Source organism: Castor canadensis, chromosome 14, assembly GCF_047511655.1.
Source record: "Castor canadensis chromosome 14, mCasCan1.hap1v2, whole genome shotgun sequence".
Lineage (NCBI taxonomy): Eukaryota > Metazoa > Chordata > Mammalia > Rodentia > Castoridae > Castor > Castor canadensis.
The window spans coordinates 369,685-385,573 of NC_133399.1; the positions used below are offsets into that span (position 1 = coordinate 369,685).

Consider the following 15,889-nt stretch of genomic DNA (forward strand, 5'->3'; position numbering starts at 1 on the left):
TCCTTTCCCCGCGGGGGGCCACCTCCCTGAGCCCGTGGGTTCCCCGTCGTGGTGACGGACCCCCACCGCCGCTGCCACCACGCCGAGGTGACTCCGTCGCACAGGACACAGGACCGTGGCCTCGGGCTGAAGATGGCTTTCTTTATTGGACACGGGGTGCCATGTCCCCACCCCGAGGACCCAGTGTCTTAGACGCCAGGCCACCGAGAGGGCCGCGAGGCGTGGTGCGGTGCGGCGTGGCCCAGGAGCGCGTCCGTGGTCAGGCAGGACCGTGTGTAGTGTCCCCGCCAGGTGGCCTGCACCGTCCTGGCGGCCAGCTGCTGCTGTCGGAGCTGTCGCCGGGTCTTGAAGCCCCTCCAGGCCGACTGGATGGCGGTGGCCGCCTGGTTGGGCTGCCGGAGGCCTGGAGGAACGCGTGCCCAGGCCGCAGAGGAGCCCTGGCCGGTGCCCTGCACCACCCGCGTGGGCAGGCTGTGACCGCAGGTGTGGCAGGTGCGGAGACTGCAGCCCATGAGCATGACCACGCTGGGTGGACCCTGCAGCTCGGAGCTGAGGGAGCGACACACGGCGCAGACGTCCGGCTGGCAGGACAGGAAGCAGCGGTGCTCCGAGCCCAGCTGGACCTCGTGGCCACCCCGGGGGCAGCGGGTGGCCGACGCGGCGTGGCTTTTGCCCGGCGTGGCCGCCTTCGGCGGGAGCAGCGCCTGCCGGGCGCGGGCGCAGGCCTGGCGGACAAGGTGACCTCTCCAAGTGGCCTGGATGACCGTGGTGGCCCTGTAGAGCCGGGCCAGGTCCCGGCGCACACAGTGACCTCGCCAAGTGGCCTGGATGACGGTGGCCCACTGGTGCCACACTTTGATGGTGCGACGGACCAGGTGGCCACGCACGCACGCCTGGATGATGGTCACCGCCTGCACGATGACCAGGCTCTCCGCGGTCTGTAGGGACACCACCAGCTGGCCCGGCTGTCTGGGCTGTGCTGCGGCCACCGTCACGCCGTCCCACGGCTCGGGGTCCCTGGCCGGTGTCCACTCAGCGCGGGGGGCCACGGCACGGTCCACGGGCCTGGCTGCTGCACCGGGAACCGCGGAGGGCCACGACTGACCGCCAGCATCCACGGGACCCTGGGACACAGTGGGGGTCAGAGGTGGCTGGTGGCGGTCAGCCGCCATGGGGTGCAGGCTACTTTGGGGGCTCAAGGGCGCCGGTTTCTGGGACACACTGGGGTCAGCGTCCACCTGCGAGGGAGTGGACGCTGCGTTGGGGGGCGAGGACACAGCTGGCTGCGCGTGTGACAGGTCACCAGTGGCGGTGACACCGCCACCGGCCAGCCCTGGTGACTCCGAGACAACATCAGAAGCCACCGTCCCTGGGGAACGCCTGAGGTCAGCTGTGGCCTCTGGAACCAAGGGTCGACTGGTGCCCTTGTCCTCTACGGACATCACCGGAGCCCCGGTGGCAGCTATGAGGTTGGACGTGGACTCGTGGGGGGCCCTGGACTGTGGGATCAGGGCCGAAGTCCAGTCTGCCACGGGGACAGAGGCCACTTTGAGGACAGGGTCCAGGGGCCGGCGGTCAACAGTAACACTCGTGACCAACGGTTCCCAGTGTGTCCATGGGGTCACCTCCAGGACCTCGGATCTGACAGGCTCCAGGTGGGTTATGGACACCTGAGATGGACACTTGCCTGTTTGTCCTGCCCTCAATGTGGCCTGGTCATCTAAGGCCCCAACCATGGTCACCCCAGGGTCTCGTCCAAATGTCAAGGCTGTGGACAGAACCGTGGCCACGGAACCCGGGGTCAGGCCTGGGGCAGCAAAACTACTCAAAGGTCCTATGGACACAGGTGGCCTGTCCCCAACACTGACAGATTCTGACGTGTGACTGGAGGCCACCCGGCTGGTCAGTGCACCTGGGGACACGCCAGTGGACCCTGGTAGAAGTGTCTGGGCCACAGCGTCCACCATGAGACTTGGTGCCACGCCAGGCATCCTGGGTCCTGGGGGACATCTCTGGCCCACGCCCCTGACCACACACCCTCGGGTCACACGCAGAGCGACACTGCTGAGGACGGTGTGCGGGGACGTGCCTGTGGCCACCCGGCTGTGTCTGGCACCTGGCAGGACGTCCCCGCCGGTCATGAGCATCACGGGGGCCTGGGTGGCCATACTCACAGGGTGGAAACTGGACGGCAACCTCATGGACACACCTGAAGCCCGGGGAAGAGGGATGCTGACCGGAGAGAGCAGCTTAGGCTGGCGCCTCTGCAGCCCCCCGGGCAGCGAGGCCGGGCACGAGCGCTGGCCCGTGGCTAGGGACACTGACGCTGTTTCCTGAATCAAGGGGACCACGCCGCTGGACCCTGGCCACGGGGTGGCCGTGTGTCCCTGGGATGTGTCCTCTGCCCAGCCAGCGGGGACAGGCCCCTGGTATATACTGGGGTACACAGTAGTGACCGCAGGCCCCTGGACTGGGCTTGTCCCTGGGCCCTTAAAGCAGCAGTGGTGCTGTGACAGGCCAGATCCCCGGTCCTTGTCCACAGCGGCCTGGCAGAGGTCAGGCGTGGCGACGGTGACCACGCTGGGATAACTGCCGTGGACGCAGGACACCTGGTGGAGCCCCAGGGACTCATGCTTGCGCTCAGGATCCCGAAGGCTAGAGACCCTCGCGGTCACCAGCAGAGGGCCGTCACTGGGGCCCAACGTGATGTCCAGGGGCAGCGGGGGCAGAGGCTGACCCCCATTTCCGGCCACGCACGGATCTAACCTCCCAGAACTAATGGAGATCAAGACGGACGGGTGGCCCTGGCATGGGGCCTGGACACTGGCCCGTGAGCCCCGGGGACAAGAGTCCACCCCAGGGACCATGGCCGGCTCTCTGAGGCCCTGGCTGACCCCACAGGTGACAGGCAGCTGCGCCCGGCTCAGGGACTGCAGACCGGCCACAGGAGCCTGGGACAGACTAGAGTCCACGCCAGTGGCCAGAAATGGGTGACCTGGCCTGGCGGTCACCCCACTGAAGAAGCGGGGCTGGGTGAAGGTCAGAGACATCCCCATGTCTATTAATGGCTGGGCTGACAATGAGGACACCCCACTGACCACAGATGGCAAGGCCAAGCTTGGGGACACCACACTGACCACTGACGGTGGAGCCAAGCTTGGGGACACCCCACTGACCACTGATGGTGGAGCCAAGCTTGGGGACACGCCACTGACCACTGATGATGGAGCCAAGCTTGGGGACACCCCACTGACCACTGATGGCGAGGCCAAGCTTGGGGACACCCCACTGACCACTGATGGTGGAGCCAAGCTTGGGGACACGCCACTGACCACTGATGATGGAGCCAAGCTTGGGGACAGCCCACTGACCACTGATGGCGAGGCCAAGCTTGGGGACACCCCACTGACCACTGACGGCGAGGCCAAGCTTGGGGACACCCCACTGACCACTGACAGTGGAGCCAAGCTTGGGGACACCCCACTGACCACTGACAGTGGAGCCAAGCTTGGGGACACCCCACTGACCACTGATGGTGGAGCCAAGCTTGGGGACACCCCACTGACCACTGATGGCGAGGCCAGTCCTGGGGACACCCCACTGACCACTGATGGCGAGGCCAGTCCTGGGGACACCCCACTGACCACTGATGGTGAGGCCAGTCCTGGGGACACCCCACTGACCACTGATGGCCAGGCCAAGCTTGGGGACATCCCACTGACCACTGATGGTGAGGCTAAGTTTGGGGACAACCCAATGTGCCCAGGACTGACCACACTGGCCTTGGATGGACACACTAACTCTGAGAGCCACCTGCTGCCCTGTGGGGGCTGGGACAGCCCCGGGGTCACCCTAGTGGCCATGACTGGCTGGCTTAGGGGTGCAGACACCCTGTTGACCCCAGGGGACAGGCCTGGGTGTGGGGCTCCCGTCCTGGCCACTGGCGGCTGGGCTAGGGTCAGCTCCTGCCTGGTGGTCACCTCAGGCCACTGACCCCTGGGGACCACAGTGCCCAAAGACAAACTCGTCCTCATCCCGGCTCTGCCCAGCTTGGGGGACAGTCCCCCGGGAGGCTCCATGGAGCTGGAGTCCAGCCTGGCGCTGCTGTCCGAGCCCCACTGGACGCTCGTGGCCACCGAGCTGGCCGTGGAGTTGTGACCAGGCAGTGGCTTCAGCTCCATGGCGGTGGACGGCTGGGGCTGGGAAGGGGGGATCGTTTGTCTGCGGTCAGCGGTGTCCACCTTTCGTGCACCTGTCCAGCCCTGGGGTCTCCTCAGGGTGTCCCCAGAGGGGAAGGGGTCCGGCTGAGGCTCCTCGGTCAGCTCCACGACCTGAAGGCCATTTTCGGACAGCGTGGAGATGCTCCGTGAGCTGTCGCTCCCACCGGAGCTGTGGGACTCGCTCTTGGCCTGACCGCTGGCCCTGGGTGACCAGGAGAAGCTTTTAGCCAGGACGTCCCGTGGATGCTGTGGCAGGGTGGTCACCAGTTCATCCAGCAGGGACGTGGGGCGGCGGGTCACCGGCATCCGGGGGTTGGACAGGACAGGGACCGAGCCCTTTGCCGGACCCCTCTCCTGTCTGGGGACGGACGGGCTGACACCCACTCGGCCCGCGAGTGCCACGGTGGCCTCTGGGGACACTTGAGTGACCTTACGCATCACCCCCTCCCTGCTACCCAGAGAGGACTGCTTGCCATTTTGGGGCTGCGTCCTCCTCAGATTGTCCTCGGTGGCCTTGGACACCTGGCTGGGGACCCTGGCCACGGGGGGACGACGGACACGGGCGGGTTCCCTGCTGACCCCTGAGTGGTGACTCCAGTGCGAGGCCACCAGATGGGTGGATGTGACCTGCTGGGAGTGGACGGCCTTCCCGCCACTCACCCTGCGGGACGCCACGCCGCCCTCCCCTGACGACGCCCACGATCGAGCGGTCACCCTGCTGGCCACGTGCGTCTGCTGGGAACCTGGGGACGTGCCACAGCTGCCCGGGGACTGGTTACTGCTTGGGCCCGCACCATTGGTGGTCAGCGGCTGTCCCGGGCTGCGGGGCGGCTGAAAGTGGGGCGACCGGGGTAAAAGGGGACCCTCGCCGCCCGCCAGGGTGTCCGTTTGCAACCCGCTGACCCTGAGGGTCAGGCAGACTTTGAACCTGTGGACCTCGGGGTTCAGGTGGAGGTCCAGGTAGAAAAGCCCAGTGGGCGCCACCTCCCAGGACGCCACGGGGCCGCGGCCAGTGATCAGGGGACCCCGGTGAGAGTTGGGGAACATCCTCCCGACCAGAAAGGCACCCACGGGGGACAGTGGCGAGCAGGGTGGCCACTCCGACGCGGCCCCGTCCCCCATGGCCTGCGGGTGTCCGGCAGGCCACCCCACGTAGGCCGCCGCCATCCGAGGCACCCTGACCTTGCGGGGCTGTGGACTCACGGGACCCCACGCCAGCGACGGTCCCCCCCGGCAGTCCGCGTCCAGCGGGGCGGGCAGCGCGGTCATTCTGCTTCCCGCTGGCTTCAAGGTGGCCTGGCCGGGGACGGGTCCGGGCCTCCGGGCTGCCTGTGACATGGACTGCGTGAGGACGGCACCCAGCTCGCCCTGGCACAGGGCCTGACTCAGGGCCACCCGCTCGTCCTCCGTCAGCGCCTTGCAGACGACCTCGGCCAGCTTGCCCTGCATGGCTCTGGCCACTTCTGTCCTCAGCTCGCCCCGGGACAGGACACGGGACAGGGTGACGCCCAGCTCGCCCCAGGACAGCGCCTTCATCAGGGCCACTCCCAGTGAGCTGTGCGGCAAGGCTTTGGCCATGGTGGTGCCCAGGACCTCCCTGGACAGGGCCTGGCTCAGGGCCGCCCGCACTTCCCCTTGGGACAGGGCTTTGGTCAGCACGGCGCGGACGTCCTCTGGTGAGCCCAGCACGCTGGCCAGGTCGGCACACAGCGAGGCCACCTGAGAGGCCGCTATGTCCTCTGGGCACGACGTGGCCTGGCTGGGCGGTGGCGGCGGCGGGGGCCGAGCAGGTCCGGTGTCTCCCCAGGATTCCACGTTGCACACGGGGTGTCCAGCGGAGGTCAGCAGGGGAACCAGCACGCTTGGGGGCTCCGGCGACGCACGGCAGGGACCTTGGGTGGCCTTGCCCTGCCCGTGGACGTGCGCCTGGAGCTGGGCCCCTCTGTTTTCGGGCTTGGCCCTGGCCATGGCACCGAGGTGCTGGTAGGACAGGGTGGACACCTTAGAAGTGGTCAGCAGGGGCTGCGACTGGGTCTTGCCGCCAGGGTCCAGCGACTGTGCGGCTGCAAACGGGCACTGGGTGGTCTCGGTGGCCAGCTGGGCCTGTGACTGCGCCTTGGTCAGTCCGCTGGCCATGCGTGACTGTGAGTGCACCTTGGAGAGGCAGGACACCAGGTGGGCGAGGGGCGAGGCCTTGGGCTTCTCGGCAGGTGGACACGAGTGCGACGAAGGCTTGGTCAGGTGTGTGGCCACCTGGGGCTGTGGCAGGGCTGCTGGACATGTGGCCACAGGGGTCACGGTCATCTCCATGGGTGGCCGTGCGTGGGACGAGGTTTTGGCCGGCTGGGGTTGGGACAGGGCCGGTGGCGGTGGACACGTGACCAGCTGAGGGTGGAGAGGCGTCTGTTGGGTGGCTGGCGGCAGGTGGGACAAGGCTTTGGTCAGCGGGACGGCCAGCTGGGCCTTGGGCAGGGTCACAGGCATGTCCATGGGGACATACAGCCGGGACTGGACCTTGATGACCTCGGCCCTCTGCTGGACCTGCACCGGGCGCTTGTTCTGGTCCTCGGCGACTTTGGTCCACGACGCCACCCTGGTCGTGGTCACCGCCACGCTGGTCTTCGAGGTCGTGTCTTGCTTGACCGTTTTTGGGGAGCATGTCTTGATTTTCTCAGTGTCTGTGGAAGTGCCCACGTCCAGGCGCGTCTGGGGGACACACTTGCCCTTCCCCTCGGCCAGGTAGGACTGGGAGGACACCCTGACCGTGCCAGTGGCCTGCTTCACCACCACTTTGCCCTTGGGTCCACTCAGATGCATCTGGGATGAGGTGTTGGTGACCCCGGTGGTCACCACCGTCTGCAGTGGGCTCCTGAAGTTGGCCACGGCCGGAGGGACCGAGCACAGGGTCTTGAGGACAGCGGCCACCGAGCGGATCTGGGCCGGCGTCTTCGTGATCATGGCCGCCAGGCGCGTCTGAGGCGGTGGCTTGACCGACGAGGCCACCGAACCCGTCTGGGAGGACGTCTTGCAGGACACGGCCGGCGGACAGGTCTGCAGAGGCCGCACCTGCACCAGGCGCACCTGTGGCGGCGACGTCTTCACCACCGTGGACTCCGCACAAGTCTGCAGTGGCATCTTGGTCACAGCGGCCACCGGCCACGTCGGCGGGGTGGACTTGATGACCGAGGTCAGCAGGCAGACCTGGGGGGGCACCTTGGTCACGGGCACCGCCGGGCGGCCTGCAGGAGTCACACAAGTCACAGAAGCCAGCGGCACCTGGACCGGAGGCGGCCTGGTGGCGGTGGACACTGGACAGATCTTCACGATGGTCACCACGGGCGTGGGACACGGTGGAGGCTGACTTTTGAGGGTTGACGCCGGACACACTGGGGTCTTGGTGATCGGCAGCCCCGGACACGGCTTGGGTGGGGGCGTCTTGGCCAGCGTGGACACTGGGTACGCGTGGGCCTGGGTCTTGACCGACCCGGGAAGCGTGTGGCCCCACCTGCCGGACGGCGACCGCTCCGTGATCCCGACTCTGGTGGCCCTGGTGGCCATGTGTTTTGACTTCACGTCCGCCTCTGTGTGCCTCACCAGGCAGGGGCCTCTGACCGCCTGCGTCACCGGGCACGGCACGCGGGTGGCCACCGTCCGGTGCGGCAGGAAGCCGGGCTCGGGGGGCGGCTGGGGACCGCGGGGGACCAGACTGTCCGAGGAGGGAAACTGAGTCTCCTTGTTGACCATGACGAGTGGGCACGGCCCGCAGGCCTCGGCGGACTGGAAGCGCACCTGCTGTGGAGGATGGTACGGGATGTCCCCGTCCTCCCGGCTGGCCCTCTTGGCCACCGCCTTGCTCGACCGCAGTAAACGGCGGGTGCTGAAGCGTCGCCAGGCCTCCTGGATGGACTTGGCCGCCGACATCTGCGACACCAGCTTCTGACGCAGCCGGTAGCCCCGCCAGTTGGCCTGGATGAGGGTGGCCGCCCGCGACAGCATCAGGTCCATCTCGTCCACCAGGATGTTCCGGAAAGCCTGGCTCTCCACCACCGCCCGCAGCCGGGGGACGCGCCGCGAGGCCGGGAGCAGGCACTCCTCCGACGCGGACGGCGTGGACCGCGGCTGTGGCCTTGGGCAGCCCGCGCGCTCCTGGAGGCCGGCGGGCGGCGGACACAGGGGGAGGCACGGCCCACTGGGTGACGCCGGGCTCGTGAAAGGGAGCGAGGTTGCTTGCTGCATTGTCTCGGATGGCGTGCAGCTCAGATATGCCTGCGGGCGGATGGACAGATGGACGGCCAAGTGGGTGGGTGGACGGACGGGTGGTTGACGGGTGGGTGGACGGATGGGTGGATGGGCGGATGGGTGGGTGGATGGATGGATGGATGGGTGGATGGATGGGTGGGTGGATGGGTGGATGGGTGGATGGATGGGTGGGTGGGTGGATGGATGGGTGGATGGGTGGACAAGTGGACGGGTGGATGGACGGGTGGATGGATGGGTGGATGGGTGGATGGGTGGATGGATGGGTGGATGGGTGGATGGATGGGTGGATGGGTGGATGGGTGGATGGGTGGATGGGTGGATGGACAGGTGGACAAGTGGATGGGTTGATGGGTGGGTGGGTGGATGGATGGGTGTTCAAGGTTTTCCAATACCCAATTCTTGTCCTTGTCATTTTCCACTTTCTCCTAAGCTCACACTCAGGTGTCTCCCTCAGCACCCTGCAGTCACATTCTCACCTGTTGCCCAACCACCTTCCTGCTTTCCTTGTTGCATCTTGAAGAAACCCCAGTAATGTTTGTCACTGTCTTTGAGATTTCCTGTTCGCCTGTGTTTGTTATTGTTTTGTCATTTGGATGTCTGCACTGGCAGACTTTATAAAGAGCAGGAACCAGGTGTGAGTTCTCTCTGTGTCCCCATACAGTAATGAGGCCTGAGGGGCTGTGTGCATGGGATGCTGGAGGATTTCAGAAGGGACGTGGGTGCAGAGTTTCGGGTCACTGTGCATCAGCCATGATACATAACGAAGAGCATAAGAAGCTAAACTTTCCTTTCACCCATCCATCCACCCATGCACCCATCCACCTGTTCAATCCACCTTCACCCAGAGCCCTCACCCAGCCGTCTCCTACCTTGAAGGGTCATAGAGTTGGAGGAGGAGCAGGAGAAGAAAGTTCAATCTCAGAGGCCAGCCTGTAGGAGGAGGCAGCCTTCAGCTCTTCATCCCTTGCAACACTGCCCTGGGCTGGTTCTGTCCTCGGGATCAACAGAAGGAGTGTTACGGGTTCATCCCCAACACCGCAAAGAAAGGGGAGAGTTATCCACAGAATGCGTGGAAAATCCAAAGAGAGGACAGGGAGAGAGAAGGTGAAGGGAGGTGGAAAGAAAGATGGAGGTAGAAATGGCTTCCAGTCCCAGGGTCTTTGTCACCACGGAGCCATGGTTTGTGTCTTGACAAATATATTTATGACTTCTATGTTTGCATTCACCCCATTGGAGTCCACCCCAAAGCCCCTCTGTAGAGCAATGGCCCCGTGAGCCCTGGCTGGTGGCACCTGACACAAAAAGTGCATGGAACCCACGAGGGGCGGGGAGGGAAGGGCTGGTTTTGCATTTCCTGGAGATTCGAAAGGGAGGATGTCAGCCGTGATCCCAAAAGTGGGACTGTTAGAGGAGAGAAGCAAAAAGAGAATGATAATAGAGTGAATGATAGTGAAATACAGCACGCCTGTGTAGGAACCAGACACCCTGAATCGCACCAAAAACTGCTGAGCAATATGGGGTAGTGGGGAAGGGCTGGTGGAGTTGACATTTCATATTCCCAATTAATCAGAAGAATGAACAACAGTAAACACATATGCACCTAATAACAGCGCCAAAACACATAAAGCAAAACTCAGCAGGACGAATGGAAGAAAACAGGCCAATCTGCAATTATAATTGGAGCCTTTTTTTTTTTTTTTTGGTGGGACTGGGATTTGAACTCAGGGCTTTGCCCTTGCAAAGCAGGCACTCTATCCCTTGAGCCACTCCTCCAGTCCATTTCACTCTGGTTATTTTTGGAGGTGGGGGTCTCAAAAACTATTTGTCCAGGCTGGCCTCGAACCTCGATCCTCCCGCTCTCAGCCTCCCAAGTGGCTGGGATTACAGGCGGGAGGCACCAGCGCCCACCGTAATTCCAGGTTCTCACGACACTCTCGCAGTCACGGATAGAACGAGCACAAGCAGCCCAGGCGTGGGCGATCCGAGCTGCGGTCAACCGCTCGGCCTTCACTCGTATTTCCACTTGGAAGGACCGAGGCTCCGCGGGGCCGTTACCTGTCCGCGGTCACGCCAGCTCCACCGACTCTTCAACCCCGGAACACCCAAAGTCCAGGAGCGAGACGATGATCCCCGACGTCAGGGTGGCCCCGGGAGGGACCTCGGCCCTGAAATAGGATCCCTGCCTGCCAGGCCCTGGCAAGACCTTGGTTTTGTCATAAATCATCATGGGGTCAGAAACGGGGTCGCCATTCTCTCTGCCCTACAGCCAGCACCATCCCCTTGCTGCAGCTGAGCTGCAGTATCCCTCACTGGGGACGCCCCAAGGCATGCTGGGAGGGGCCGCGAGCTGTCACAATGCGCTGTGTGACTACAGCAGGTGACACCCCATGGGGTTCAGACCCACTCAGATATTGGGGAGCACGATAGCCGAGACAGGAGGCTCAGGGGCACAGACACACCTGTACCTCAAAAGACAAAGGTGGCGCTGGGCACCAGTAGCTCCTGCCCGTGATCCCAGCTACTTGGGAGGCTGAGATCGGGAGGATGGAGGTTCGAGGCCAGCCTGGGCGAATATTTTGTGAGACCCACCCCCCCACCCCATCTCCAAAATAACCAGAGCAAAATGGACTGGACCCGTGGCCCAAGGTGTAGGCCCTCAGGGGACCATGGGAGAGCAAGTGTGCGGACAGACAGACGGACGGGTGGGCGGGTGAAGGCAGCCTGGGTTCAGGACTCAGAGTGGGTGGCCTGGGGACCCGAATCGGCCCGGTCTGGCACCTGTGGCTTCGTGCGGTAGGAGGGGGACGTGTGCGGACTGTGGACTCCGTCCCATCCCCGAGCACGGCCATCCCAAGCACACAGGACAGACGAACCCCCCCATCAAGGTTTTGGGGGGGTCCCTAACACCCTGCTCTGCGGGGCCGGCTTGCTGGGAGAGTGTCCCAGAAGAATCTGAAAGGTGTTGGGAACCAGGGAACAACAGGGTCCCCCCCCAGCTCCACTCACCTCACCCCAAAGCTGAAACCACCAGCCCGATGGCCGACCTTGGGGTCCTGGCACCACGGTGAGTTTGTGACTCACAGCCAGGTTCCGGCCAATCCAGAACCTGGGGCAGGGGGTTCTAGAACCCAGAGCCAGGGCTGGGGAGGGCCGCGGTGGGGGAGGGCAGTGGGGGTCAGGTTTCAAGGTCATGGTGGTTGACTGACCAGTGTGAGCGGGAAGTTAGGGCTCGGAGGCGCCCCGGCTCGAATATGGGACGCTGACGCATTTTGAGGGGCCAGGTTTTCTTGCGAGGTACCCGGGAGCCGGGGGAGGTCTCACAGGGAGGGAGGCAGGAATGGGCTCGGACTTCTACCCTACAACTCGGGGCTGAGGCTGAGGCCGGCCTTCCCGGCTGGGTCCATGAGTCTGGGGGCTGCTCAGGGTGGAGCCTGATCTGACCCGTCTTGGAGAGGCTGTGTCACGCCCAACCGGTGGGCACGGACCCCAAAGCCCCAGCCCAGTGAGGACAGTGTCACCTCCCTCGGCTGGGCCGGAGGCCCAGTGTGACTCACGGCTGGTCAGGCCAGGGCTGACAGAGACCTTGGCCCTGGAGAAGGACACGCTGGCCAGAGCCACACAGCCCGGCCTCCCGCTGGTGGCGTCTGAGCGGGAGACCCCCACCAGGAAGGACAGACATCCCGGCTCCGGCTGGCCGGCCTCCCTCTTCAGATTGGGGGGTTCTCCCAGGTGCCGACTGGGGTTCCTTCTCCCACTGGCAGATTCTCCCTCTGTCCCCCCCAAATGTGGCCCTTGGTGTCCTGTGTCCCCCTCAGTGTCGGGGGGGGAGCCCCATCCTGGGACACCTGCTGCCCTGGCCAAAGGGGAGGTCACATGGCTTCAAAACCAAATTCCCAAACCTTTCTTAGAACCTGGCTTAGTGCACAACCAGGGTGGCCGTGAGGATGGGCAGGTGGACAAGGGCCCTTCTCTCTCTGTGGTCAAGAGACACGGTCAGTGTGGATGGCCTTTGTACAGTTTATCGAATGGGCACAATCCACCCCATGTCCCCAGATTGGGGACACGTGCCACCAGCTGGACGAGGTGTGACATATCCACCGATGCCCACAGGAGCCAGAAACCCATAGCCTTAACAGCGGCCAGGCCAGAGCAGATTGGGAAGTGGGGGTGTGGGGGGGGTGCAAGGTTCCGGACGAACACTGCCCCTAAAACCCTTTTGTGCGACCCCTGCCACCTGCTCAACCTCGCAAAGAACTCAGGCTTCCTGCAAATGGGCCAAGAGGGTGTTGGGAGGACACCCAAACTCCTGGACCTTTAAAAGGTCCATGTGGCCACGCTTGCATCCCTGGGGGGGGGGGAGGGCCTCCAGGTCCGGCTACTGGTTCTAGGGTGCTGGGTCTCCCTCTCTGAGCCTTGGGCCGCCCAGGCCCATCTCACACACCACAATCAAAGGTGCAAAGTGGACATCAGTTGGTTAAGTACCGAAGGTTGTGCGGAGCGCGCAACGTGCGCGCACCAGCCGGGCCGCGCGCCTAGAGGGCGCTCGCTGCGCGCCAGATGCGCGGGGGCCCGGGGAGGGGCGGGACGGGGACAAGAGGGGGACAGAGGGGGGAGGGGACAGGGGGAGGGGGAGGGCCCAGCCAGGCTCCGCCCACCCTGGGCTCGGCAAGGGGAAGAAGGAGGCGACAGCCGCGCTGGCGTAAGGAGACTTTACTGAAAACAAAACCGGGCGAAACAAGGATTACAGACAGGAATGTGGACTCGTAGCAAAACAACATCAAAAGAAAAAAAAAAAGATAAAAAAAATGAAAACAAAACAACAACAAAAAAAAAAGGGCGGGGGATCCGGAAGGAGGAAGAAGGGAGGGTGGAAAAGGAGGAGGAGTCTTTTTTTTTTTTTCTTCTTCCCATTTCTTTAAAAAACAAAAAAATAAAACCCACACAAGGAGACGCACTCGCACACTCATCCGACGCTTGTTCCCGAGTAGAAACATAAATAGGGCAGAACAGAACCGCGCACTCTCTTCTTCTCTCTCCAAAGGCAAAGAACTCACGGGGCGCGCGCCCTCCGGGGCCCGGCGCGCGAAGGCGCGCGAAGGGGCGCAAAGGGGCGCGGGGTGTGCAGCGCGGGGACAGACGCAGCGCGGGGCGGGGGTCGTGCGCTTGGACCCGGAGGGGAGGCCAAGGGGTTGGCGGGGAGGGGGGTCCAGCTTGTCGAGTCCGAGGCTCCCGAAGTTCCGCGCCCTGTCCAAGTCCGGGGAGCCTCGGGGAGGTCCTGGGGGGAGGGGAGGTTTGGGGGGAGAGGGAGGGGGCCGCGCAATCTCCAAAAACCGGGGTGCCCCGAGGGTTGGGGTGGGTGGAGTTCCCCGGAACCGCGCCCTCTCCAAATCTGGGAGTCCTGGGGAGGTGTCCTTGGCTGGGGTGGAGGCGGGGCGGGGGGGGGGAGCCCTCTCCAAGTTCCGGGCGCGCAGGGGGCCGCGCCGTCTCCAAACCTGAGGCCGTCCTGGGGTTGGGGAATTTCCCCACCCCCCCCCCCAGGCCGTACTTTCTCCAAATCGGTCCTGGAGTTGGTGGTGCGGGTGAGGGTGGAGGAGGTCGAGGGGGGAGCTGGAGGGGAGAGGGGGGAGGCCGCGCGTTCCACCCGCCCCGCGGCCGGGGTCCGCGCATGCGCCCCGCGCTCGCTCGCGCGCGCGCTCAGTACGCGGGCACCTGGTGCTGGGGCAGCAGCTGGCAGCCGCTGTTGACGTGGCTGAGGACCTTCTGCTTGAGCTGCGCCACCTGCTCGCGCAGCAGGCTGGCGGTGGACGCCAGCTCGGTGTTCTGGCTCTTGAGCGTCTTCACTTTCTCCTCCAAGCGCGAGATGCGCTCCAGCTTACGCTTGCGGCATTTGGACGCGGCGATGCGGTTCCGCAGCCGTTTGCGCTCCGCTTTGATACGCTCTTGCGTGTCCATGTCGATAGGCGACAACGGGGGACTCTCGCCAAAGCTCGGCACATCGGGCACCGTCTGGGGTTCATCCTTGAGCGCAGCCAAACGCGGGGGACCCAGCGCGCCCGGCGGGGGTGGCGGCGGGGGTGGCGGGAAGGGCACGGGCTCAGGGGCGAAGGTGACTGTCGCCGCGCCCCCCGCGCCCCCGGTGCCACCCGCGTAGCTGCTCAGGTTGGCGTAGACGGGCGCTTCGGGCGCGGCGGGGGCCGTGGCCAGCTCTCCAGGGGGCGCAGCACCCGAGGACGAGCCCGAAGGACCCCCGGTGGCCGCAGAGGTGGCCGTGGCGGTGGCCGCGCCCGCGCCCAGCTGGTTCTGCTTGTGCAAGTCCTCCAAGGCCTTGACGAAGCCCTCGGCGAACTCCTGCTCCTCGCTGGCCGCCACTTTGGGGTACAGGAACTGCGTGCTGGTCGGCGTGGTGGTGACCAGCCCGTTAGACTGGATGATGAGGCGCTCGAGCTCGGGGGACGCCAACTTGAGCAAGCCCAGATCTGGCGATGCCAAAAGGCCGTCGGGGGGCGCCGCGCTCGGGGCGCCATCTGCGCGCAATGGAGCTGGCGGGGGCGCAGCCGAGGGCTTGAGCGCCGCGGCCACCTGCTCGCTTAGGCTCAGCGACAGCGCGTCTTTCTTCATCATGCTGCTGGCCGTCGGGGGCGCCCCCGGGAACAGGCGACCCGGGGACGCAAAACTGCCACCAGCACTGCCACTGGCGCCACCACCGCCCAGGCCGCTCAGAGCCTCATCGCCGTAGAAGGGTGTTTCCATCCTCCGCCTCCCCCGCCGTGCCGGCCCGGGGAGGGGAGGAGGGGAGTGGCCGTGGCCTCCCGGGGGGCCCGAGCCCCCCCTCCTCGTCGTCCTCCTCCTCCTCCGTCCCGTGCGCCTGGCCCGGCTTTGCGCGCGCCCCGGCCGTAGCCGCTGCGCCCGGGCCTTCCGCTGGCGGCGGCTCCCTGCGCCGCGCAGTTTGGGCGCCCCTTTATAGCCTCGGCCTCAAGCGATGAGCTCACCGCCCCCGCTCGCCATTGGGTACGAGTGACGTCGCTCATTTGCATAACCAGGCGGAGCCAAGCCGCCCAGCTGCGGTTGCCCCGGCGACCTGCGGTAAACTGCACAACAGCGCGTTGCCTTCTGGGTTGACGTCATGGGGGCGGGGCCGCGCTTCCAGGCTCTGGTCACTCCGCCCCGCCAGCCAGCTTTGCAAAGCCAGCCAGCCAGCGCCGTGCACCAGCCGTGTCCCCAAGCGCCGCCTCCCGCCAAGGCACGTCCCCGGGTGGCGTGATGGCTCCCCCCACCCACCCCCGAGGCTCCGCCCCACGCGTGAGGCCCAAGAGAGGGGGATGGGTCCCCGTGTATAAATGACTGCCTGGGCCTCCCCTGCAGGCTGCAGGGCCTCGCTCGGGGTGGGAAGGGGGAGGGGGCTGGGCGGG

At 65.1% G+C, this 15,889-nt stretch overlaps 3 protein-coding genes across 3 annotated transcripts in view; 1 reads left to right on the plus strand and 2 right to left on the minus strand.

The window, feature by feature from the left end:
- Nucleotides 1–15,889, plus strand: part of LOC109686275 (microtubule-associated serine/threonine-protein kinase 3) — a gene marked incomplete in the record, with an annotated part of 381,278 nt that overhangs the window by 58,251 nt on the left and 307,138 nt on the right.
- LOC141416557 (uncharacterized) lies at nt 121–10,976 on the minus strand. Its single transcript, XM_074053532.1, has 2 exons — nt 9,350–10,976; nt 121–8,486 (listed from the first exon to the last, which is right to left on the minus strand). Exon 2 carries the CDS (start codon nt 8,454–8,456, stop codon nt 189–191), a length of 8,268 nt encoding a protein of 2,755 aa, XP_073909633.1. The 5' UTR covers nt 8,457–8,486; nt 9,350–10,976; the 3' UTR covers nt 121–188.
- On the minus strand, nt 13,176–15,427 carry LOC109683690 (transcription factor JunD). Its single transcript, XM_020159680.2, has one exon. The coding sequence runs from the start codon at nt 15,228–15,230 to the stop codon at nt 14,175–14,177; it is 1,056 nt and encodes a 351-aa protein (XP_020015269.2). The 5' UTR covers nt 15,231–15,427; the 3' UTR covers nt 13,176–14,174.